Source organism: Xenopus tropicalis, chromosome 9 (assembly GCF_000004195.4).
Source record: "Xenopus tropicalis strain Nigerian chromosome 9, UCB_Xtro_10.0, whole genome shotgun sequence".
NCBI classification, from domain to species: Eukaryota; Metazoa; Chordata; class Amphibia; order Anura; family Pipidae; genus Xenopus; species Xenopus tropicalis.
In genome coordinates, this window is record NC_030685.2 from 63708549 (window position 1) to 63736546 (window position 27998).

At 40.2% G+C, this 27998-nt stretch overlaps 1 protein-coding gene across 1 annotated transcript in view; it reads left to right on the top strand.

Moving 5' to 3' along the window:
* Positions 1–27998, top strand: part of ccdc141 (coiled-coil domain containing 141) — a 93840-nt gene that overhangs the window by 27968 nt on the left and 37874 nt on the right. The window contains exons 3-8 of the mRNA XM_002935686.5: positions 2463–2654; positions 13883–13991; positions 18873–19126; positions 21027–21146; positions 23442–23636; positions 27137–27306. Coding sequence (XP_002935732.3) covers positions 2463–2654; positions 13883–13991; positions 18873–19126; positions 21027–21146; positions 23442–23636; positions 27137–27306 — 1040 coding nt within the window. The remainder of the gene's footprint in view (positions 1–2462; positions 2655–13882; positions 13992–18872; positions 19127–21026; positions 21147–23441; positions 23637–27136; positions 27307–27998) is intronic.

Below are 27998 nucleotides of genomic sequence, written 5' to 3' on the forward strand. Positions count from 1 at the left end.
TAAGCTACACTCTCCTCATTACATCTTTGCAATCAACCTTAATTAGGCTGCACTGCATCCTTGAACACTATGCAATTGATATAAATGAACATGGGCCATAATGTGTTGGCCAGGAACCAAACTGTGGTCTTCTAGATATTGTCTGACCTACAGTTCCCAGCATCCCTCAAACAGACAAACCTCTGGAGATCTGCAGGGCGTCCATCTTTGGTCTCAGCCTGTTGATATCTTGGCTTTGACTTGCTGGCAAAGCTATTTGTGTAGCTGCAAACAGTGGATATGGCTTCTGACAATCCAGTTGTATGTTCCCTTAAGTGTTTTGCAAATCATTCCTCTATATTGGGCTATAACTCAAGCAAGCACATTACAGGCGGCACATAGAGGCAGTTTGGTAATATGGCATATAAATTACATCTATTAAACTGTTATCGCTGTGCTTGCAAATTGCTTAGGGCGGCTATTACAATTAAATTGATTAGGTTCACTTATCATCGCACTTCATGGGTGAGAAGTTCAGAGTCTCCCACTTGAAATTCTCTTGTTTTTAATTCTTTGGTTGTAAATTACAAAGCTATGATAGGCTCGGTTAAGGGAAATGTGTTGCAGTGGATATGTCAGGCTAAAGGCTAAATGAAGTTAAAATAATGGATCATCTGCTCTTACTTTCAGGTTTGCAGAAGAACAATGTTCCGTGTTATTGCTTAAAAAGGTTTCAGCTGTTATCATAATGTTGTATTGCTACAGAGTGAAAAGGATGTTATGGCAAGTAAATAATGAATGATATGGTTTCAGTAGCAGTATAAGTATTTATATCAAGTGCAACATAATCAGTTTATTTCTAAGAAGAATCAAGTGATATCCATTTTTGTAGGAATTGCAGCCTTCTATGACTCCTTTGAGATCTGCCTGCCAGCTCTGGTAGTTTGTATTACAGTCATTGGCTGATGGCAGGAGCAGTCATGGGCCCTTGGCTTCCAGCTAAAAAATGAGGGCTCATTTAAGTGAGAAAACTGCAATTTTTGCAGAAAACTGCATAATTTTTCCCACAATGCACATTTTTTATCAAAATTCCAGCATTATTGCAGTGGCACAGGGGCAATTCTCTTGACGTAATTGCACCACACATACTGCTATGGCTTCCAACTGCATACATGCTTCATTGCAAAACAGGTGCAATTGCACCAAATATTTTTGAAGTCTGTCTGGTGTCAATTCCAGTGTTCACTTGCATTATTTCCTAGTGCAACTCCGCTGTGGCTATTGATGCAGGGCCCTTCAAGAACCCAGGAGGTGGCAGTAGCTCATGGGTTGCCCTGTGTCAATAGGCGCAGCAGCACCTGATTGGGAATGGAAGGCAGTAAGGGCTGCACTTGTGGGTGTAAATGAACCCTAAGGTATCAGATTAAAAATACTCCCTTGTGATTTTAGGCAAATAGTCTGTTAGAATTCATAGAGCTCCTATGAATTATTAATATTCATACCTAAATGACCTTTAGGAACCACCTTAGTTAAGGTTTAGATGAACCATCTTACTTGTCTTTATTTGTCTGCCCATCAAGAATTAATAACATGAAGGGGGCGTCTTTAGTAGGAGAAAGATGACAAATATGGGGAATATGTACGTAAAATTTCCTTGGTCTAGTAACCGAGCAGATTTTTGCCACTTTCTAACTAAAGTAGACCAATAAAAACTAATTTTTGATTGGTTGCCATAGATTAGGGGACCAGGATTTCCTTACTTAATACTCAATGTACAGCACTTGGACAGTGATGGATGCCCTTCCTCTTTAGAATACTAAGGGGAAAAGTATAATAGAAGCCATTTGCCATCATAAATGCTTGACTTTGGCACAAATAGGGTACCATTCTGCTTCAGAGGTATTGATCAGTGACCAATGGGCAGGCAATTTTCCAAAAGTGCAGATAAGCTCTCTGTTAAGACTTCACCAGAAGTGGTCACTTCCCATGCCCAGTAAGCTCCATGTGTGCTACCCATGCAGTCAGCATTCCAGGAGCAGGAACCTGCTCCATTAAAAATAAGGTGCTAAGTGCTGCAAGGCAGAATTAAAAGCTGCAACCATCTTTCACCCCAACCATCTTTTCACCGCAGTTTCCTTGAGTTTAATTATGTTTTGTCTCACTTCTACAGTCAGCTTCTGCCAAAAAAACGTATATATTGAAAGCTCTCACAGTCACCACCCCCATAAACTCCCAACAATATAATTTGTGTTTGTATCCCCTTACTTTGCTTTGTAAAGCACTGTGGAAGTCAATAGTAAATAACAACAATAATAATAATCACAAAGACTCTCTCAGTAGCAGATCAAAATGGTGGGAAAATGTGCAGATCTGTCCCCCTTAAGGAGTGGCTAGTCTAAATGGATTTACCAATTTTATGTAATGTCCAGTATGTTTAGCTTTACTTTGTTTATCCAATAACTAACTGCATTATTTTTCTACAGTCATTGGAAGATAATGTGTGGGATCTGCTATGTGAAGCAGACAAGACAGCTGAAGAAAACCCAGAACAAGGCCAAGTGTATGATGCCATGGCGGTGACCCTTAAGGATGCCTGGGAGGCCCTAATCAGTGCCCTGGAGAATAGACAAGCTCTCCTAAAATTGGCTTCAGCATTCTTTCGAATGGTGCTAGAGGTATGTGACACACATACTATGGATATTATTATGGATATTATTAATGCTGCCACAATTAGGCATGTACATTCTTCTGTTGTTTACTGGCTTTCTGGCCACAAACTTCTTTATGAATTTCCACCTCAGTAGTGTCATAATTCCATTATAGGAACCAGAGAGCATGTAGGCCAACATGTAGGCGATATTACTGGGACATCACCAGCCAAATATAGCCACTTGTGGAAACCAGTTCCTGGTTCCAATATGTCCCTTAAGGTGGTCATACAGGGGCCAATAACAGCTGCTGAAGGTACGAGTCTGCAGCTTATTGGCTTGTGAATGCTGCTCTCAGACAGGCCTACCCAACCAATATCTGGGAGAGAGTGTTCTCATAGTCTGTATCTTTCTATTGCCACTGTCTTAACCTTGGGTCCATTAATCAGAGAATGTAACAAGTGTTTTTTTGCACAAAAAAAATATTTTTTTTTGCCATTTAGTATGTGTCAAAACCACAAAACCACACAAATGTGAAAATAAAGTTGTAGAGATCAAGCAGAAGTCAATGGGAGCTGTCCTAGGCACATTGTAACAATCTTTTTTAAATTTGTGGTTTTATAGTTTGATTGTGGTTTCAAAAACATGTTTTTTCCACAGTTTAAATTTTTAAACTTTTGGTTAAAAAAACTTGAAAGTCCGATATTGATGAAGTGTAAAAAAACAGAAAATTTGGGTATCTAAAACTTTGCTAGTTTATATATAAGCCGATGGGAGTTGTCCTAGGCAAAATTCAAGCCATATTTTTTTAATTTGAGATTTTCAGGTTTCCATTTTTTTCGCGTTTGTAAACTCACAAATTCGAGGTATTCCGTTTTTTTTTATTCAAACAAGTTTTATATTTGGGTTTTTATAAATAACTAAACATTCGAGTTGTTTTAAAATGCAAGTTTATTTGAATTAGAAAAAACTCATATGTGTCCAACCGAACAAATACAAACCATTTAAATTACTGTTATAAATGATGCTTTCCTTGTTGTGGTTAAACCGAATCCTGTCCTGCTCTTGTTGCATTCTCTGACTAATGGTGAGCGGATATGATAGCAATATAATTCTGCTCAAAAAGCTTTCCTGTATTAACCTCTATATTAGGGAAGTCCAGGAGGAAAGGCTGAAGATTTGTCAATTAATGAATATCTGTCAATGAGACATAGAGATGGAAAGCCCAAAATCATAATCCCTGTGTGTGTTATTTAGACCAAATGAAATAAATTTGCAATATAAACCTATTAAAAATTCTCTGCCGTTATTCTGTAGAAGCCTTTGTATTTTGCATGTTATGCTATTCCCCTGAAATGAGCTCTGATCAAAGCTCCTGGGAACCTACAGGGCCAGTGGCCGTCCTAATGTGAAAAAAAAGCAGGAGACTCTGTATCAGACTTAAAGGAGAAGGAAAGGCTAAGTCACTTGGGGGTGCCAAAATGTTAGGCACCCTCAAGTGACTTAAATTGCTTACCTTGTACCCTGGGCTGGTGCCCCTGTTAAGAGAGAACAGCACCAGCCCGGGGTAGCTGCCAGCGCTTCCTCCTTCCTTGTTGGCGTGCTGCGCATGCGCAATAGAGTGAGAAGCCGAACTTTAACAAGAAAGTCGGCTTTTCACTCTAATGCGCTTGCGCCGGCCACTGGACTTTGCCGCAGAAGAAACACGGAAGAAGGAAGCGCTCACTACAGGTGCCCCGGGCTGGTGCGTTTTTTTTCTAACAGGGGCACCAGCCCGGAGTACAAGGTAAGCGATTTAAGTCACTTGGGGGTGCCTAACATTTTCCTTTCCAGGACTGTCCTATACCACACTTGAAAAAAGCACAGTAGTTTGCTTACTGGATTGTCATTGGTCAGTTGCTGAAATGAGCAAGTCCTGCACAGATAAGGAAGTGAAATGTGAGCAGAGAATGAAACATGCCCATTCAGCTGCAGGCACTGAGGAAAACAGAGCTCCAGTTAGCTGTGTTTTTTGACCCTGTTAAAATGTAAATGGGATTTTTTTTAGGAGCCTTATGGAATTTGTTCCCAGAATCCCTTTGGTCTATTTTCATACGTATGAGGCAGTCTCCTCAACCCTTTTGACAAGACAAGAAAAAAAGCCCAAACCTCATAACGATGAACTAAGCTTACTAGACCCAACTATGTCCCAATAGCACTCGGAGCACTCAGAGTTTTTAAATTACTTAATTAATTTTAATTATAGAAGTAAAAGTTATACTTTAACTTTTTGTCCCCCGTGACAACCTGCATCAGTTGGTGGGAAGATGTGTTTTTTTTCTGTCCCTCTGTGGTGGGGTTTCTTTTTGCCCTACAAACATTTTTCTGTTGATTCTAATTTGGGATAGTGCAGCACACCACCTGTGACCATTTAGGTTGTAGAGCAAGAGACTTTTCTCTTTTTGTTTATATCTTTCTGTAAACTGTCTGGATTGTTTGGATGCACCAGATTCAGGTGTCTGTTTTGGTTTTGGTCAAACTGAAACCAAACTTTTTTTGGGCACCAAAGTGGTTAACAAAGGGTGCCTCGGGCTGTGGGGAGGTGCTGGGAGCAGTGAGCAGTTTTGGGGGGGGTGATAGATAAAAGAGGAGACGCTTTCCCGCCTTTTCCTTCACATCACGGGCACCTGGAGCACTGGGCATACACCTGGCAGCGTGTCTGGCACCCAGTAATAACAACTGATCATCCCACCCACTTTTTTCCTTTGTGTTTCTGGTTGAAAACTACATTTATATTGTTTTTTTGCACAATTATCTTGTTTTTATACTAGATTGTTTGTTTATGGATACTTTGTTTACATTGTCACAGCTGCGGGCAGGTATTTTTTGAATTTGGTCCTTGCCCGTTCGGGTATGTTGTAAGAGATTGTACATTACGTGGTGGCTGGCATCTGGGCATATACTATTTTGGTTATAATGGGGCAAGAAAGTTTACTGGTTTAATATCATTCAATAAAGCTGTGGCCAACCTCCACCCACAAAAAGGAAAACTGAGTCTTGGTATTTTCTTTTAATCTGTTTAGTATGATCGCTTAAATGTTAGGTACCTCCCCAGTAAAATAGATCACTAAGTTTTTCCTTGGGCCGGTGCTCCTGTTAGAAAACTGCACTGGCCTAATGAAAAAGATTAAATAATATCAAAAGGAAATTGGGTATGTGTAAAGCGAGTAAACTTATTTAACTCTTAAATAGACATCCACCAAGTGGGTATATATAGGTCCGCAACGGATAAATAAAGAGACCCAGGTGTGTACACCCCAGGTCTAACGCTATATAGCTGAAGTCTAGAATCCCACGACAATCAAAGGTGACTGTGGTCAAAAAACAACTCACCGTGTCCAGAAAATGGTCTGGGTGCATGGAGCCCCGAACCTGTAGCTGGGGAAAACAACCAGGCAAAATCAAGGAAAAGACTTCAAACACACCGGACAGCAGGATATCCCTTTAGAAAGACGGCTTTATTTATCCATTTAAAACTACACCAGCATCTCAATACCTTCCTTCTTCTATTCTTGGTGCTTGGCGATCTGTGCATGCGTGGTAGAGTAGATCTGCTGGGTATACGCTACATGAGCAAAAAGGGATTTTCACAAGGGATGCGTGGGACACTGGTAGGATGGTAAGTAAAATGCCAGAGCTGCGCTTATGGAAGTTTTTTTTCAGTTTTGTCCTAACAGGAGCACCAGCCTGGGGAAAAAACTGAATATTATGGCACTCCGTATTGAAATATACTTTACATGTCCAATGAAGTCATTTCATTTCTGTAATGGTAAATGTGACATTTTTTGTTAACAGTTAATGTGATTTTTCTCTAAACTGTTAATGGAAATAAGGGTTTGGATTCTCTTCAGGATTCAGATGAATCTTTTGCAGTGGATTTTAGTATTCAGATAAATGCAAAAAAAATGATAGATTTTGTGCATCACTAGTTATAATCAGTGCTTATATTATATATCAGTGATATAATTTGTGTTTTATTATAGCATAATGTGCCCATTGCAAGCTGTATAACATGCTTGTGCTGTTAATATGGCAGTAGGACTCCTCATACACTAATTACACCCTTTACATTTTTCCTATGTGAGATTGGAAACGATGGGGCCTGGGCACATTTGGTAATTCTGAGTGTCTGTGTATGATATTTGTGACTCTCCACAATCATTCTTTGCTATTCTTGGAAACCTTAAGATTGGGAGCAGGGCCCTTTGATCTTGTTTTTATTCTGTAACTCTTGTGCTTTAAAGTATGGAGGGCACTGTGTAACTTGCTCCCACTATATAAATAAATGATAATGATGGTGATGAGTAAAGCTGGCCATACACGCACCGATAATATCGTACAATACTCCGTTTCGTACGATATTCGGTGCGTGTATGGCAAGTCGGCGAGTCGACCGATATCGCAGGAGGCTGCTGATATCGGTCGACTCGCCGATCGGCCAGGTTAAAAGATTTTGATTGGGCGCCATAGAAGGCGCCTGAGCAAAATCTGCCTTCAGGGCTGAATCGGCAGAAGGAGGTAGAAATCCTATTGTTTCAGCCCTGAACGGTTAGTGGCCAATTGTACGATCTTTCGTGCGACCGATGGTCGGAAGGAAGGATGGATCGGAAATGGCCACGTGTGTGGCCACCTTAAGGTTGGGATTAGGGGTAAGTAATAGTAGCAAAACACTAGGTTAGGTGATTCTGCTAATTGAAAGCATGTTTTTTTACTTTGATCTGGAGTGCTGACTTTTCTATGAAGTCCTATCTGCTTCTCATAGCTAAATGTCTATTCATTTCTAGCAACCAATAGCAAAGGATCAGTAAGTCTCCTGCTTGAAAGGTTCATGCTCCAGATAGAAGTGTGCTGTTACTCTTATCATTGTTTATGATAATTATTTACAAGTGTGAATCATTCAACCAATCAGTATACCCTAGATCAGGGCTGTCCAACTGGATGCTTGCGGGCCTGATGCGGCCCTCCAAAGGATTTTTAAGGCCCCCAGTCTGCGTAAAGGCTTTTTAAAGTTAATTATTTGACATCATAATTTTATTTTAATTCAGCCCTTAAACATACTATACATAATAATTGGCCCTCTACATATAATATGTTGGACAGCAAGGCCCTAGATGTGTGTTATAGCTGAAAAATATCAAACACTGTACTACAAGCAATACTTAGCAATACAGTTGCATGAAATTGCCCCCCATTACCTCCTATAGCAATGACTTTAAAGTGCCAGTGCATTTTCTTGTCATATGATTGTTGTTTGGAAACATGGCAGCTCATGTTTGCAATTTTTTTCCACCTGAGAAGTACTTACATGAACAAGGGCACTGCCACCTGAGCTACCAAATATTGTAGGATCTGAGTCCCCCTATTCTGAGTCCAAAATATGCAGTAGGAATTTAAAAAGCACAGGCATTTGTTGTGCTGTCTGAATCCTTACTGGATATTTTTACAGTATATTACTGGTTAGTGGAGCACTGGCACCATTCAGATCAGCTGCTTTTTTATCCAATATAACTTTCTTTTTAATTGTTTTTACTGAAGTTTTCCCATGTATCATGTGCCATTGTCTTAAGGATATATATCCTTAAGACAATGGCACATGATACATGGGAAAACTTCAGGGCAATCTTTTTTTATTATTGGAGTATGCTTTGCATTATTCCAAATTCCGATGACTGAAAAGTATTCCTTGGTTCCTCATGCATAAGACTGATGGTCAGCAGAAACATGTGGATTGCTTTATGTGTATAAATACCTGTATATGTGCTGGGGGCACAGTGAGTCTCCATGTATGTTCACGTAAAAACCTTCTTCTTCTTCTTAATGTTAAAGGGATTCTGTCATGATTTTTATGGTCTAGTTTGTATTACTAAATTACACTGTGTACATTGCAAATAATTCATCCTACCAATTAAAATGGCATACTTGAACAAATAAATGTATTTTTAGTTGAAGTATTGGTGTGTAGGTGCTGTCTCAGTGCATTGTGTCTCATCCTGAGCTTTCAGAAGGAGCCAACACTTCACAATAGAACTGCTTTCAGATAAGTTATTGTTTCTCCTGCTCATTGTAACTGGGGGAGTCATGACTTGGGTGACCCGGACTTGGATTTTTACATTTTTATCAGTACAGATGTCAGGGAGCTGTTATCTGGTTACTGTCTGGTTCTGTTGATAGGCTGTTGGTGGGGGGCAGGGGGAAATGGAAGAGGATGATAGCACTACAACTTGCAGCACAGCAGAAGTAAAAAGTGACTGAAGTTTATTGGAACACAAGTCACATGGCTGTGGTACCCTGGGAAACTAAAAACATGTCTAGGCAATGTCAAGTTTTAAAATTAAATATTAACAAATCTGTTTACTTTTTCAAGAGACGTGCAACTAAACTGGTTAAGGGGATGGAAGATTTAAACTATGAGGTTAGACTGTCGAGGTTGAGGTTGTTTTCTCTGGAAAAGAGGCGCTTGCGAGGGGACATGATTACTCTGTACAAGTACATTAGAGGGGATTATAGGCAGATGGGGGATGTTCTTTTTTCCCATAAAAACAATCAACGCACCAGAGGTCACCCCTTTAGATTAGAGGAACAGAGCTTCCATTTGAAGCAGCGTAGGTGGTTTTTCACGGTGAGGGCAGTGAGGTTATGGAATGCCCTTCCTAGAGATGTGGTAATGGCAGATTCTGTTAATGCCTTTAAGAGGGGCCTGGATGAGTTCTTGATCAATCAGAATATCCAAGGCTATTGTGATACTAATATCTACAGTTAGTATTAGTGGTTGTATATATAGTTTATGTATGTGAGTGTATAGATTGGTAGGTGTGCGTTAGGTGTGCTGGGTTTACTTGAATGGGTTGAACTTGATGGACACTGGTCTTTTTTCAACCCTATGTAACTATGTAACTATGTAACTATGTAATATGGGATTCTGTTGTAGGGGCACTGTTACCTGATTCATTGTGTAAAAAAACATTTTTTGTTACAGAATTCCTTTAAGATTCTTTGTCATGTATTGGGCTGGGGGTGGGTGAATATAGCTGCATGCAAACTGTGCAATAACCAGTGGAATTAGACAGTACTTGGGGAATATGATATTGGTATGTACTGGTTTGTGTTTCTTTAGTGGGCCTGCCTGGTGCCTGCTCAGATTAACATGAGTAAAACAGTTTACATGAACACAAGCACATGGCTGAATGCGCCAGCAGTTGGTAATAATGGCAGATGAGATTATTTCCCCAACAAAATATACATACAAGTGTTCCTGATCTATTTTATTATTGTATCAAACACACGATTCCTTCCTCAGAAATCACCAAACTATTTGGAAGAGATTTAAGAAGTTCACATATTCTGGCAGATTAGTCGAGGCTGCTTTGTCCCAGATGACCGGGATATTTCTCATAAATCACTCGTCCAAGCAATCTCATGATTAAAAACGGCACTAATCCAAAACACATGATCATATTTTATCTTCGCAAACTGTTCAGTGATATCAATCGATGATAAATCAACTGGAGCTTGCATGTTTTCAGATGATAAGAGGGTTAGAGTTTTATCACAGGATACATTTTTAGAAGCTTTTAATAATTAAGAAAAAGAAGTAGAATGAAATAAAAGTGAAGGAATAAGTTGGAGAAAGAAATACATTATATAAACCAAAAATCTTAAACAAAGATATATTTTTGTCCAACAACATTATAACTAGGAACCTTTCTCAAGAATACGCATGTAATGATCGGAATGATTCCTGTGCCAATATTTCTTGTTTTAAACTCAAATTCATTTCAAGAAGATGACAAGTTCACTCACTTTAGTGTCATTTTTTTCCGGCTTGGATAGACCTTTTCCGTTTTCTCACTGTCATTTAAATATTGATGTCTCTTAAAAGCTTAATTACATAACTTTTGTCCAATATTTTTGTTTGGATTTTAACAGAACTTTATAATTCATTTGGCTCTGCTTATTTTAATATAGTGCTTTAATGGCTACCTTCCCAAACTAAATGAAAACAAGGTACAGGTGTGGGGTCAGTTTTCTGGAAACACATTATTTAAAAAGATCCGAATTATGGGAAGGCCATCTCCCATAGACTCCATTTAAATTCAATAAGTCAGATTTTTAAAAATGCTTTTCCTTTTCTCTGTAATACTCAAACATTACCTTGTACTTGATACAGTGGATCCTTACTGGAGGCAAAACAAACTTATTTGGGTTTAAATTATTTTTTAGTAGGCTTAAGGCAGTGATCCCCAACCAGTGGCTCGGGGGCAACATGTTGCTCCCCGATCCCTTAGATGTTGCTCTCAGTGCCCCCAAACCAGGGAGTTATTTTTGAATTCCTGACTTGGGGGCAAGTTTTGGTTGAATAAAAACAAGATTTACTACCAAATAAAGCCCCCTGTAAGCTGATAGTGTGCATAGAGGCTACCTAATAGCCAATCTTAGCCCTTATTTGGCTCCTCCATTAATTTTTATGGGCTTGTGTTGCTCCCCAAGTCTTTTTACATTTGACTGTGGCTCACGTGTAGGAAAGGTTGGGGATCCCTGGCTTAAGGTATGGAGATCCAAACTACGGAAAGATCCCTTATCCAGAAAACCCCAGGCCCCAAGCATTTTGGATAACAGGCCCCATACCTGTACAACCCATAGTTGACTTTTAGCTTAGTACAGATGTGATGCCATTCTTTAGATATAGCTAAGGTTCAATTATCGTGATATCTGTATATGTGGTAACATTTTAAATTTATGTTTACCCTGCCGGAGAAAACAAATAGTATAGAAAACAGAGGCAGTCAGGCCACTTTTTGCCATTCAGACCGACAACATAAATCATTTATGGATTATGTCTGCACAGCTAGTATTTTTTCTTTCATTTGCATTGTGGTCTTCAAGGGCAATTGGTCTTTTTGCAGTAAAGCAAGATAGGCTTCATAAAAATATATTCACAAAAAACATACAACCTCCTACACATTCATATGGTACAGACAGGCCAGACTAGGTAACATCTTGATCCCAAGCCAGACTACAGGTTCATAAAACCCTGGAAACCTTTGCCAGCCATTGATACATATGTTTGTGGCTTATGACAACTTTCTCTGTGCTTCAGTTACCACTATCCTCACAAAAAAACCCATTGTTGCCAAATACTGACAACCCAGTCCTTTACTTTCCCTGCTGCTGTGGTGCAGTGGGTTCTCTTTCTGAGTCTTAGTAGGGTATCCATGGATCAACCAACAGACCACAGCTGCCTCTTTATGCATTTGGTGGAATGCTGGAATAAAATGTTTCTACATATTATAGCCCCATCTTTCTCACCAAGTTGGCTTGCTGAGTGGAGTAAGTCCGTGAATATGGAAGGCCCACTAATGCCCAAAGAATAAGAGAGACAGACACCATCTCCTCTTTTTTTCTAGGTGTAAGTTGACCTTAGTTTTATTAATACTCCAGCTGTCTGTACATTGTAATAACCATGTTAAAGTGCCTATTTCTGAATACTATACATTAAAAATGAAAAATCTGCTGATGCCTGCCCACACCATGCTTAATATTTAACCCAAAAATCTACCCCATAGGAAAGAGCTAACCATGCTATCCCACTTCCATCCAGCTTCCTCTCTTGCTCCTTGCTCTTTATGCTAGGAACCAAATGCACCTATTTTCCCTACCCTAACACCAATACCAAATGCAGGGCCCAATACAAAAAAAATGTGTGATGCCATCTCTACTACCACATTCATGGCTATATACAAATCCTGCTTGTACACCATCACTGAGGATGTAACTGGATACAGGGCTTGGCTCATAAACTCATCACTATTATGAGAGATTGAGATGGTATATGGAACTTTCAGATGGGTTAACTCACACAATTCAGTTACGTGCAAAGTTCTTTTACTGATATCCCAAACAGGCTCAATTTAAGTTTAGTTAGCAGTTCTTTAAAGCTGCCCCAATTTGCTCTCAGTACTTTGACATGGCCCTCAAGGACATTTATGTTATTTTCTGTAAGGCCTCCCAGAGTAGCTCTGGCCTTGTGAGTACTGTCAGTTTCCTATGGAGAATTGCATTTGTTCTGAAATCAGACTGCTGTTATTTCTCTCTGCTATAAGTGCTAAATGATTGGCAAGGAAATTCTGTGCTTCAATACCTGACCCAAAATAACCACACTTTAGAAAAAGAGTTTTGGACAACAGTAAACTTTTGTTTGAACGTGTTGAACAGCATTGACTGCTTGTAAGTAGTTACATAAGACTATGGTTTTGGATTCAACGGAAGATCAAAGATTTAAATACAAATTGTTTTTGAACTTTTGTTGCCATTGGCTTATCAATGCCTTATGTTCACTGTTTCTGTGTAATCTATAGTTCCCTTCTCATCTTCCTCCAAAACCCTCTTCCCAATTAAAGATCCAATTTAGAAATTGTGGGTGCAGAGATGTAATTATCACCCTACAGGCATGCGTTTACCCATAAGTGTGCTCTTACCTGACATCCTCTGTATGTAAAAGAACGTACAATGGTATCCCTTGCTGGCCCCCATGGTGGGCTGGTCCCAGGTGCTGTCGTACCCCCCTGCCCCTATCAAAGTTATGCCACTGTGTGGGTGCAATTCACTCAAACATGTATTGATTGATATTCTATAGTCTGAGATCTTTCTGTACCCAAAGGATTAGTGGTAGTCACTTTTAATATGATGTAGGCAGCAGCATTTTAAGCCAACCTGCAAAATCTCAGGAATGTTTAAAAGGCCGAAATGTATCTTAGCAGTGCTACCATACATGTATGTTGGATGGATGATTGAGAATTACATTGCTGTACCATGGATATCTGTCAGTTTGGTGATGAGTTTGTATATTTCTGACAATGCAACATGAGCCAGTGGTTGGTGCGTTGGCAGATTGGGAAGGGAACAGGAGTTGTGGCTTTTCTTCACATCTTTCAGCTTCAGTCATTCACGTTGTCAATCTAAAAAAATGGAACAATAGTTGCCATACTGTGCATGGGCATTATCTATTCTGTCATCCACAGGCCCATTGGTCTTATACTGAAGAGTGTATGTATGTATGGCTACATATTTCTTATTTTGAACGAGATCTACATCTGGCCAAGAGAATTGAAGTCCCAGTTTTCTAAAACTAGATTTGAGAAGCTTCAGCTGAAATATGGTTTGGAGAATATTATGGACCATTACCTTTATGTTTATACCATTGTACTCTTCTTGTTTAGTTTGCTGCAACACTAGATCAAGCAGAAGACTTCCTTCACAGTTCCTTGGCCCAGGACTCAGTCGAGTCTGTTACAGAAATTCTTCACCAGCATCAAAGTCATACGAAGGGTAAGCACTGATTCCCAAGTTACAGCATTTATAATATATAACTTTTTCATACATTTCAAAGTATTTAGGGGATAATCCATTTAAGGGTTTATTTAGCATGTTGTGTAAAAAGTGGAGTGATGTTGCCCGCAGCAATCAGCAATTAGATTTCAACAGTTAGAAAACCAAAGCATCTGATTGGCTGCTATGAGCAACATCACTGGTAATGTTTTACTCCACTGTTTACACAGCATGATAAATATACCCCTTAGTGTTGTTATATATTACAGAACATTAGCAATGGTATTTAAAAGTCAATTTTCTATAAAAATAATTGTCCAAAAATTATCCCAATACATGATACACAATGATTTGGACAGGTGATAACATCTTTTCAATAAAAGTTTTCCTGCCAGATAATAATCAACTGCTGTTCTATATTTCATATATTACCCCCCTTATGTAGACAAGTAAAGCCTCAGAGTCTCCAATTGCTTTAGGGTAAAGACTGAATACTTATGAATTGGAGACTTTTTTCTACTTCAAATAAACTCGCATTTCGAAAAAAAAACTCAAATGTTTGCTTATTTATTAAAAAAATAAATTGATTGAAAAACTCAAATACCAAGAATTTGTGCATTTACAAACTTGAAAAAAACTTGAAAAATTCAAAAAAGGACAACTCCCATTGAAAGTTATAGATGTCAGTTCCAGGCCAAGAGGTACTTGCACCAATAGCAAGTACTGTATGTACTTGAGTATAAGCCTAGTTTTTCAGCACCCGAAATGTGCTGAAAAAGTAACCCTCGGCTTATACTCGAGTCGGATGCCATGGGTCCCTCTAGACTAGCACCCTCTGTCCTTTGTGTGCAAATTAGGCCACCCACAACCAGACCCTCCAGTGCCCTGGCCCGCAACCAAATTCATCTTTATCTACCATCCTCACCTGTCCCATTCTGCACTAGGCATGGCACTTTATATTCTATATAAACTATATACAGTTTTGAAGGATTGAGCTAAGGGGATAATACTCTTAAGTTATCATTGTTGATACCATATTGTTTTTGTTGGGCCAGTGTTATACTGTTATAAATCCCTCCCTTCCCTTATCCTCTCGGCTTCCAATCACATCTTATAACCACCAGTCACATCCTTCTGTTTTTCCCACCCATCGCCCCGCCCCCAAGTGAAGTCACATCCTGCCCCTATCCTGAAGGCCGGTATTATTACCTAAAAAGGGGGCAACACTATTTCAGGGGCTTCGTTCACAACTTCAACAACTATGTTACAATATAATGGGAACCTGCATGTTTGAGATACAGAGCACTGCTCTTACTTTTAGGACCCTTTAGAATCCTATTGATAATGCTCAAGTATGGGATCCATTATCCAGAAAGCTCTAAAATATGCTAATGGCATTTCCCACGGTGTATTATTTTAGCAAGCAATCCTTTATGTTTGCCTAATTTGTTATTCCTTTGTGCACAAATGCAAACTATAAGGTATACAGCCGAGTCTACTGGCATATGGCTTCACAAATTGCATATTAAATGCCTGCAAAGAAAAACTGATTTGCGTAACTGCACATTTTTTGCATTACAGCTATTTTATCCATTATTAAATTCCCCTGGTAGTCTTCTTTATATTACTGCTGCTTGTGTGAAAATCCCTTTTTTCACGCAAGCAGACAAACGCCTGTTTTCACAATAAATCTCAACCAGTTTTCCCAATAGTATTAACTTAGCATTAAGCATCCGTTTAAAGCCAAAATAACTATTGTTTATTTTCATGGCAGTATCCCTTTAAATAATAATTAGGAACTCAATATTTCATGAATAAAATAAGAATTTAATTGAAGTATTTTCGGGGGATAGATTCATGTTCTTGCAAGAGGAAGTTGCAGTTTGCTTTATAATATCCCACGGAGAACAGAAGCCGATATATAAAAGTCAAAGCTTTGAGTTTTCTGGCATGAAGGATTTAGAGGCTGTGCTTGCACGCTGACAGCTCAGCTGCTCGCTTTATAATCTAGGCGTCTACTGTAGAGCCCGGAGGGAGGAACAGTTATAAATAAAATAGCACAAAAAAAAAGACTTTTTCTAATATTCTCAGGTGGAATGTAAATGTGTAATATAGCTGTATAGAACACATAATAAGAACACTTAACAGATGTCCAAAAAGCTCTTTTACATGAAAAAGAAAACAGAGAAATTATGTGGCAATTTCTTCATCTGAATCCAGTTTTTCAGAGGGCCAGCATCCAGTTGAGAATGACCCATAGCCATCAGGACCAGCCCATGCTGATAAAATTCCTGTTGAGCCACTAGTCCAAGACTCTTGTGCTTATTACTTTCACTTTTTGCAGTCTAAATATGGTTTAAAAACTTAAGTATTGAAAAAATATTCTACCCATAAGTCCCCCACTGCATCCCAAAACACCACAGTTTTGATATAATAATGTGTATGTGTATGGCATGTGAGAATTACACCCACAGTTCGGAAAACAAATGAAAACATTGATATCTCCCTAGTCTATAGAAGGGTTTTCTGGAATTGGTATGAAATCCAAATTATATCCTGAATGCCATTCAAATGGACCACCCCAAGTCACTACTTTCATCTTTCTTTGGGTAGGGAGGGTTCAATGTTTGGGAATGTGATTGCTAGTTAATACAGATAAAGCGGAAAAATATTTACTTCCAAAACTGCTGCTGATCAGACATTGAATCACATGCCACATGGGCGTATTTTCTTGGCAAGGCGAAAAACACTTGCCGAGTATATGCCCGGCTACTCTAGATTTACCCTACCTGTGCCTGCACCCGAATGAATGGAATATGCTCAGGTGCAGGCACATGTAGCCGATATCCGCCAAAAAATGTGAGACTTCACTTCTGTGGATATTGGCTACATGTGCCTTCACCCGAACGTATTCCAATCATTCAGGTGCAGGCACAAGTAGGAGCGTATGACGCTATTTTCGGCAAGCAATTGTCGGCTTGCCGAAAATAAATGATATACACTAAGGGGCACATTCATCAAAGTATGAGTACGAATCCTGAAATGGGTAAAATTCGGATTAAATTTGATAATTTCTGAGGATCGGAAATGTCACGAAAATGCCTACGAAAATCCTAATAGTCACGATAATATTGTAATGGCATTCATTACATATCCAAACGATCTTTGATCCTTCTGTGCATGTTTTTGGAAGCCTCCCATAGGACTCAATGGCACTCTGCAGCTCCAACCTAGCCCAAGGAAAGTCTCCCATAGGGCTCAATGGCACTCTGCAGCTCCAACCCGGCCCAAGGAAAGTCTCCCATAGGGCTCAATGGCACTCTGCAGCTCCAACCTGGCCCAAGGAAAGTCTCCCATAGGGCTCAATGGCACTCTGCAGCTCCAACCTGGCCCAAGGAAAGTCTCCCATAGGGCTCAATGGCACTCTGCAGCTCCAACCTGGCCCAAGGAAAGTCTCCCATAGGGCTCAATGGCACTCTGCAGCTCCAACCTGGCCCAAGGAAAGTCTCCCATAGGGCTCAATGGCACTCTGCAGCTCCAACCCGGCCCAAGGAAAGCCTCCCATAGGACTCAATGGCACTCTGCAGCTCCAACCTGGCCCAAGGAAAGTCTCCCATAGGGCTCAATGGCACTCTGCAGCTCCAACCTGGCCCAAGGAAAGTCACGATACCGAAGCTTGAATGAATCCGAAACTTTCGTACTCGTTGCGAAAAATACGATTTTGTTGCACAAATTGTCGCAAAGTACAAAAAGTCAAAACGCAAATTCACGAAAAACATGCCAAAAAAACACACAGTTTAAAAACTTAGAACAAATACAATTTTTTTGTAAATGGAATCAATCGTACTTTGTTAAATGTGCCCCTTAGTGTGGCAACAGCCAAAACCTGCAACTATTGCATTTGCCCGTACAAGGAGGATATTCCTTAAATGTGCCATTTGTATTTTTGCACATGAAAAGCTATAATGCTCTAATGTCATTGGGTCAGAATGTCATTCTGGGAACATCTATTTGTAGTGATGAGTTTTTTCGCCAGGCATGGATTGGCAGCGAAATTCTGCATTTTGCCATCTGTGAATTTTTTCGCAAAATGGCAGATTTTTCCAAAGCTTCGCAAATTTTTCTGCAAAGCGAAACAGGACACATTCCCTCATCATCTATTAGTAAACTGGCACAATCTGTGTTTTGAAACCCTACCCTATATTTACAGTATATGTCACCAATGAAACATCTCTATACCTGTGAAAACACTCAGCTTAATCAACTTTGTCTTCAGCAGAAGAATCTCAAGGGGTACTTCACCTTTGATTTAATGTTTTATATGCTATAGTATGTCCTTTTCCTAGCAAATTTGCACTCGGCCTTTGTTTTTTACATCTTTCCAGCTTTCAAATGAGGATCACTGACCCCGGCAGTCAAAATATTGCTGTGTGAAGCTACAATTTTATTATTATGGTTAATTTTAATTCCTTATCTTTGTATTCAGGCCCTGTATTATTCATATTCTAGTCTCTCATTCAAACCACTGCTTGGTATCTAAGCTAAACAAAACCTTAGTGACCAGATAACTGCTGAAATTCCAAACTGGAGAGCTACTGCACAAAAAGCTAAATAGTCTACATGAATACTAAATATTATTGTAAAGGTAAACAACCACTTTGCTGCATTTGATTACCCTTTCCCGGACCAGACTCCTTCTGTGCCGTCGCCTTCTGAAGGGCTAGTCAGACCAAAGAGTTTCTATAAATGCTTATAAGTCTCTTAAAGTGGAACTAAAGCCTAAAAACCACATGGGGCTTTCTAATGATACTTTTTAGTTTATGAAAAACAGAGCTTTGAAAAAGAATGGCTCATAATTTGTCATTTGTTTGCCTATTTAAGCTCTGCTAGGAAGGTCACTGGCTGCACTGAACAAAAGCCACGAACTGACAGGACTCATAGAAGAGTTCAAGTCGAACCCATCCATTGCAAACTCTGAGATGATCCGTCAGGCCAGAATCAGCTGCAGGAAGGTCGAGAGCCTCCTGGAGTCACTGCAGGACAGGAGGCGGCAGCTGGATAAGCAACTGAGGCAAAAGCGAGGAAGGCTGGAGAAGGTTCTGCAAGTTATTCAGTGGCACCAACAGGAGGATAAGGTAAATAAAAGAAACTGGTGTTGTGAGCACCTGCTTTGTTAGCTCAGGCCTGTAAGGCTGGTGTCACATCAAAATGTGTTGTTTGGTGTGAAAGAGACTGGCGAGGCTGCTCTTCCATCTGTGCTTTTTAGCACTTCCCTGTATAGAGGATATTAAAAGATCTTGAAATAGTTGCCATCTGCTTCAAGAGTGCACATGGCCGACAATTCATAGAGCCTATATTAACTGCCTGCAGGCTGCTCCCTTGTCAGAGGTGTGTGTTTCCTTTTCTTCATGCACAGATATTGCTACAAACAGACCAAGTATTGCATGGTATTTGCACCAGAAACATGCATTTTTTTAACAAATAATCAGGGGATTTTACTCTAGTATGTTCTTTTAGCACAGAGAAACTTAATAACAGGCAGCTAAACTGCTTCCCAATGGGGTTTTAAAATCAAATAAATTATTATTTATTTGAATGGTTTTAATAGATCTTTAACAAATGTGATGGTGGCACACTGAGGCCTGGGGTCTACACATACTACTCAAGACCCATGGCTGTCTTTAGCAGTGACAGAGACCCGGCAAAATAACCTGTGCAGGATCAGCTATTTGTAATCCAGCCTTCAGCTGTTATTGATATACAACTCTCTGCATCCTCTTGCAGTTGTAAATGGGTGTCAGGAGCTATAGTTCAACAGCAGCTGGGTGCTTTTTGACGGACATCCCTTGAATACAAGGCCATAGCTACAATGCCCCACATAATACGCAAAGTGCAATAAAGGATACAATCACCCTTTTTTGCACTTTGGCCACTGCTTTGGGCATTGTCACCATTTCAAATGGGGGGGGGGGGGCAGGGGTGCATTGTGAGCCTCCGCCCCAGACCCTACCCTACCTGAGGCGCAAGGTAGGAGTAGCAGGAGGCACAGCCCTGTCCTTACAGATTTTTGATCTGGCGCTCTGTGCAGAAGGCTATAAGCCCGGGGTACAAGTGCTAGGAAATGAGCACTAAGGGGAGTACTCTCACGCCTTAGTGCTCTTACACTTGCTTTCAGCAGGGTTGCAAATGCCCCCTAAAGTGTAACTCCTACTCCAAAAAAACAGCAGACTGGGATAAATGTTCTCTTTGCACATAAGTACTGCCTTGCAGTTGCCCAACAGAAGGAGGGAGTTCAGGGCCTTTAACCCTGCATGCAGCCCCAAAACATAGCTCTGGCTGGGCCAAAGGAAACCTTCTCTAAACCTGAATCTTTTTGCACCTCCAAGCTCTTCAGATGTAATTATGGATGCATACTCAGATAGCCATGCAATTTGTATTTATCAAGATTACACTGCAATTAAAGGGTGGATGTAGTGCTGTCTAGGTGCTCAGAGCTAGGCAAAAACGGTTTAATGCATTCTGTGCCAACTGTATGAAAACAAAAAGGGAGAGAAATGCACACAGAGAAGGTGGGATTCTCAAAGAAAGATCCTCTTTCATCAGTTAGGCTGCTGGGTTCCAAGGACTTAGAAACAGGTTTTATTGTGCAGTGTTGCTTTAAGATGGACTACAGTTCCTATCATGAATACAATGCTACCTCTGGTTGGCAGTGCTGCATTCATGTGATGGGTCGGGGGGGGGGCATATAGTTATCCCCAGCCCCTAAACATCACCTACATTTTTCTTGCATTTTTTATTACAGCAAAAACAGTTCAGGCATGTACAAAATTCATTATTTATTGAATTCTGTCATAATTTCAATTGGGTCAGATCTTGCAATGAAACCTGGGACTCCTGGGGGTCAGATCCTGATTCAAACCCAGAATTCAGTGCTTATAGCCAATAACAATTAGAGCCACAGCCTTGCCCCTGTACCAACACTGCTGTACATCTTGTATCCCACCCCACTTTAAGACTTGTATCCCTTCGTGCTAGGTAACTTGTTGGTTGCAGAAACACATAGACTTGTATTTGAAGAATGGCCAACTTGGTGCGTCGCTAACAGAAAATGAAGAGCTTATCCACAAGCACAGCCAGCTGGCCCTAGATGCCAAGGTAAGTAATTTATTAGAGTAATTCATTTTATTTTATTATTTTTAATTTATTTTATTTTACGTGATATATATACATATATACAATATACAATTCTTTCAGATCGTTCCTTAAAAGTTCTGTAGGCTTCCTGTATTTAACACCCCTGAGGACCTGCTGGGCATCATGCAAAACTATTGGGCACTTTTACTTACCCTGACACAATCACTGTGTTTTGTTTTTTTTTAAATGCACCAGTTTTACCCAGAATTCATGCATCATTGCATGTGCAATGTGGGTATTGAATTGGAAGCAATAACCATGCATCGGACTCTCGCGAATTGTATCTGGCATGACTGAGTCCAATTTGTCGAAATGGACGCAACTGTGTGTGCACCTCACTGCATATTGGACACAGTCCTGCCAAAAATTTTTGTAGTCTCTGTGGCAGGGCCGGAACTAGGGGTAGGCAGAAAAGGCAGCTGCCTAGTCCGCTCGATTGGGGGGCACCAGGCAGTAGTCTCTTCTGCCTACCCCTAGTCCTCCTTCTTTGTCATTGCCCCCGCCGCTTGTCAATGACCCATAGGATCACACCCCCCGCCAAAGCACACGCAGGGGGTGGGAAGGTGCAGGTTGGCCGACCGGGTTGCCTAGGGCGCCTGGTTGACTTGGCCCGCCCCTGCTTTGTGGTGTCAGTTCCACTGTTTGGTCACATCAGTTCCGGTGTGCCAATGATGTGTGAGCCCGATTCTTTAGGTGCAAATAGACTGCGTCTATTGACACAGGCCTCTGAGGGAACCCTGGGTGTACTTCTTGGTCCATAGGTGACAGTAGCACCAGGGTTCACACAGCGCCATGCATAAGTAGATGCAGGAACAGTCAGTTTGGAACAGAAGAAGGAGGGACAGATTGCTGCAACTATACAGAAGTGCGCATATTTTAATGCAAGTACAGGTATAGGACCCGTTATCCATAAATGCTCGGGACCAAGGGTATTCTGGATAAGGGATCTTCACGTAATTTGGATCTCCAAACCTTAAGTCTACTAAAAAATCAATTAACCATTAATTAAACCCAATAGGATAGTTTTGCACCCAATAAGGATTATTTATATCTTAGTTGGGCTCAATTACATGGTACTGTTTTATTACTCTAGAGAAAAAGTAATTCAGGTTTAAAATTCTGAATTATTTGATTAATATGGAGTCTATGGGATACAGGCTTTCTGTAATTCGGAGCTTTCTGGATAATGGGTTTCCGGATAAGGTATCCCATACCTGTACCTTTAATGAAAGTGGTTTTAGATGCAACTCACTGCAGGAAAAAGCCCAAATTGCCCAGTGCGTCTGTGGCCATAAATAAGCCCTTATGTATCTGGAGGAAGGCAGTTCTTTGTATAACATAATTGTTACTTAATATTGCAGATTTTATGCACTTGGGTATTGTTTAGGCAAAATTGGACCCCTGCAGGACCTCAGCAGGCCTTCTGAAGACCACACAATTTCTGTGAACATTACATCAATATTAACTGTTGCCCAAAGCAAAGCTACCAGGCAACCGCTGCTTGGAACAAAAGACACTCAATCCGTTTAGTATTTACTAGAGGTACAGAATTTTCACACAATGTAGTGCTAGCGCCACACTGTGGCCAGATTTTATACTGCATGATCCTTTCAGCCTCACTTGAGTATAACTGGGAAACTTTCTATTGAGTGATTGAAAGGTTACAGTGCGCATTCTTGTGGCACCCAATAAAAAGGCACTCATGGGCATTTTAGCCTTGGAAAGCCACTAGAGAAATGCCTAAAGAAATACTAGAATTATAAAATAACCAGATGAAAGCCGGAGTGTTGGATTGTCCGATCGTCCAGACCAGGGATGATTTGATGGAGAGGGCCAGCTTAAATACATTGCAATAAATGCACAGACAATCTCCATTTCATTTACAGAGGAGGGCAAGATTCATACCATACATATCAATAATAATAAATGTGAGAATACATGACATGATAGATACAGTTCCCATTTCCATTCCCATACCTTATGTCTCAACTCTTCCTCCTCATAGACTGTAAGCTCTTTTGGACAGGATCCTTTTCACCTCTTGTATTGGTTATTGGTTGCTTTGTATGTTAATCTGTATGTCCAATGTATGAAACCCACTTATTGCACAGCACTGCGGCATATGTTGGCGCTTTATAAATACACGTTAATAATAATTCCATGTACAATTTGCCCTTTTGCTATAAACTCAGTGTGATATTTTTTGAAGATTTCCCTTTAACTCTCTCCTTAAAAGCACAATTCTCTTTCTTTCAGCAATGGACATTAGCCATTGACAAGTTAAAAACCGAAGCCAGCAGGATAGGAACACTGGAGAGCTGTGAGGAAAATGGGACCCCAGAAGATTTAAATGAGAGACTAAAGAAGCTTCATGCTGAGTTCTGGGAGCTGATGGATGAAAGGCTGGATGTATTGCAGGAAGCCAATGCGTTTTTTAAAAGTGTTAACAAGGTGAGTGAAGAGAATAGGGAAAATTATTCTAAAATTCAGTACAAATAGTTCTGCTAATGGGTGTAAATGGCTAATAATACATAATACTACATTCCTTTTACTTTGATAAGAGCTCTTTTATTCAGGTATAATAAAAAATGTATTTTCTTTGATACGTATACAGGAAAATTCATGCTTGACTCTTAATGGTACATTCTCTACTTGGAATACGGTTCTCAAACCCTCAGGGTTCTGTACTGGGTCCACTTTTGTTTAATTTGTTCATAAATGACTTAGGGGAGGGTATTATAAGTAATGTATCAGTGTTTGCAGATGACACAAAACTCTGCAGACCAGTCAATTCTATCCAGGATGTAATCTCACACAGCAAAGAATTTTTGACTTCCGGGGTCAGTGACCCCCATTTGAAAGCTGGAAAGAGGCAGAAGAAGGCAAATAATTTAGAAACCCTGAAAAAATGAAAACAAAGTGAAAAGTTGCTTAGAATTTGCCACTCTATAATATACTAAAAGTTAGCTTAAAATTGAACCACCTTTTTAAGGGGCAAATTTATTATAGTGTATAAGCCAACATCACAGATGATGTTGCCCATAGCAACCAATCAGCAATTATATTTGAACAGTCACCTGCAAGTTAGAAAAAAAAAGCAAATATCTTACTGGTTGCTATGGGCAACATCACCAGTAATATTGGCTTATGCACTATAATAAATATGCCCCTTAAGTTATGAATACATGGAAAAGTTACACAATTGCTTTGCAGAGAAATGTGTGAACAAATGAATCCACAGTGCCAGATCAAGCTTGTTGCCCTCTCAATATCAGCAATATGATATGACCTAACAGCACAAGGGGCCCAGTACCCAATGCCTTCCTACTAAATAAAAAAAATAAATAAAAGTAAACCGAATATACATTTACTAAATGATATCTACCAATTACACTTCCCACCTGTTTAACATAACATTAAATAGCCATTGGTGACAGTGGTGCTTTAAAGGAAACCTCAACAAATCAATTCAATTTGATTGTCAATTAATATTTTTTTCTACAGTACAAGATATTAGCAATTTTGACACTGCTAATATTTATGAAATTGTAACAGTAGTGCCGCCAGAGTCCTGCCAACTGGGCTGGCAATTGAAAGAAATTTTCAGAAGAAGAGGAAAGTCCTCTGATATATCTCTGCCCCAGTCATTAGGCAAAATCCCCTTATATTTGTCCGATTTTGGCACGTCATTGCCTGGCTGAACTGGCACAATCATCACAGATACCCTGAATGTCAAACCAGCTCTTACTGTGTTCAGCATTGTCAGGAACTGTGGGTTGTGGACACACAGGCTGGAGCCCATATGCTGAGTGACACAATGAAACAAGAGTAGGAAACCATTTAAAGACTACTTTTAATGTACAGTAAGTATAGCAGAAACTCAAAGCAAGGGAGGCCAGTGGTCAGGGCAGGCTGTCTATTCATCTAGCCAAGGGACAGGGCAGCCAGAAGAGGGATAACAGTCCAGCAGTCCGGCAAGAGTTAATCAATTGATCCATTATATTTGTAAATAACAATGCACAATGGACAGTTCTTTTCTAGATATAATGATAACAAGTACTTACATTTTTCAGACAGAGTGTCGATATGATTCCTTTATACAATAAATAAAATGACCAGAAAAGCAATGATATTATTCATAAGGGTGACCAGCAGATGGCAGTCTTCTCTATAACTTCAAATTCTCAACAGAGTTTTATTTCTCCACACTTGTCCTGGGAGTTCTGTTTTCTCCTATGTGGTCACCTGTTGTCTGTTGGTTGCCAGTCTAAAGTTGGCCATACGCGTGTAGTTTTTAGTTATTCTACAACAAAGCTTATCCTGAAACGATCGTGTAAAAGTACAATTTGTCCATCAAGAAAAATGGCCATTTCAAGCGATATCATCTTGTTGAAGCAAGAAGAACTGCCTGCTTGGCACTGCAAACAATTGGCAATGGATAAATTGCATTAACAACTACAATTTTCAAATCTGCCCAATTGATTTTCTAACCAATTGTTACGTGTATGGCCAGCGTAACACTCCTGCAGATCAGGAATAGTGAATAGGAATAGTGTCCCAGTAGGAAAATGTTTACTTTTTTCTATTTAAAGGGTCCAATAAAAAACAAGAATGCAGAGCTTCATTTATATTGTCTTTTGTGGTTGGACATGTTGTAATTGAATGATATTTATTAGACATGGTATTCTATTTAGGCAAACCTTTAACACATATTTTCTATGCAGACTTCCACATAAAGGAGCAGTAGTGCAGCATCCCAGCTCTAATGGCCGTAAACAGTAAATGTCACAAATCATCTCACATCTCACACTGCTCTCCCTCACTCAGACCTATTAATGATAAATGCCCTAGCAGAATTCCATTAACTATTGCGAGAAGGTAGCCCCACTAGATTAGTGCTAATGCCCAACCTCTCTCTTTATGGCATTTCCAGAAATACAGTTGGCCCTTTGATGCTTTGCCAGGCTTTGCACCACTACAATTAGTGAGAGGTATAAAAACTGTATTTAATTCCTGTAGGTTCCCAATAACCTACAAATAAAAACACAACTATCCCTAACTGGCACGCTATTGCATCTGGGATACAGGGCTGGAACTAGGGGTAGGCAGAAGGCACTACGGCACAACAGTGGGGGGTGCTAGGCAAGCAGCTCTTCTGTTTGCCTAGCCCGAGTTCACTCGCTCAAGTCCTTCTCATATTCCCCATACTGCCCGCTCCCCACTGCTGCTCATCAAACCCCCCCAACCCACTCATCATCACCCCCACCTTGCAGGTTATCATCACATGCAGTGGGGTTGGGACGAGGTAGCTGGCTGGGTTGCCTAGGGTTCCCAACAGTTGACCTACAGGCTGCCTTTGCTAGCTATCCTATCTACCTCCTATCTACCACTAGGGATGAGCGAATCTGTTCCGTTTCGCTTTGGCGAAAATTCACGAATCTTTCAAAAGATCCGTGAAACGGCGAAAAATTTACGAAACGGCGAAAATGTTGTGCGGCAAAAAAAATTGTCGCCCGCGGCTATTATTTCGTCACACGGCTATTCTTTCGTCGCCCACGACTATTCTTTTTTGATGGCGGCGACAATTTTTGGATGTGAGGTAAATTTTTTCATCCGTTTCGCGAAACAATCCGCCAATGGCGAAACTCGGAAATTCGCCGCGCATCCATTTCGCCCACCACTACCTCTCACCTCTGTGGCAGGCTACCACCAAACCTCACCTACTCCCAGCTAGCCCTGCCATGATATATAGTATACTGCCATCAGATGCTTGTAGGCCACAGAGGAACTTCATTTTTCCCAACCTCCTTATATAAGTTCTCTAGACCCAGGGAAAATCACCTACAGGACCAATCTTAGGGGTTGACAATTGCTGGACAACCTAAATATTAACTATTTACACTTTATATATCTCCTCCTTATATGTGTATATACATTGTTATGTTTTCTAGGCATTTGACAAACTGGGGAGTATTGAAACAAACTTAAAACAATGGAAGAGCCAAGGTCGGAACCTGGTGCATCTCACAGTGAAGCAGAGAGAAGCGGAAGCAGAAATTAGGAACTGTACCACCGACCCCTTCCAGAAGGGAAAAGCTCTGCTCTCAAAGTCTCTCAGTGGGTGAGTGATGTTTTGGGTGCTGATATTGTTCTAGTCCATCAGCATTGCTTCATGGCTGTTACTGTAAATGTGTAGGGGGAGTTTCTGTACATTTAGGCCTATGGCACACAGGGGCATATTTTATAAAGGGTGAAAGTTGAAACTTGCCATATTATCACCAAAAATGAAAATTTGCCATGACATTGGCAACTTACTAAAAGACAAAAGCTTCCAATCTGGTGGTGTCGTATGACAAGGAGAAAATTCACACATTAGTAAATATGCCCCAATGTGTTTTAACCCTCAGGAAAACCGCTGCAGTCTAAATTTTGTTCCCCACTTTTCCCTTCCAGAGGCTGCCATTGGCAGAGCATTACAGTCTTCCCATTGGGAAGTAATGACAGCCTGCGAAATGGACACAACCCACAATGTGAGCCCTTGCCTTAACGATTGTGGGAATATGGCAGTGACATAATCATGGGCAATTCATGAAAACTCACAAAATGTTCTAGATCATGGGGGGGGGGGTAATATTAAGGTAATATTAAGGGAGAAGATTAATAGATATTGCAAAATAATAAAAGTCCCACTCCTCTGTGCAATTGGTTCAAAGAGACAATCAGCGCTGAAAGCTGAACCTACTGTAATAGAGAGTCCCGGGGTTTAGGGGTTAGAAGTATGGTGTAGTCATATTCATTTAATTGAAATTATTT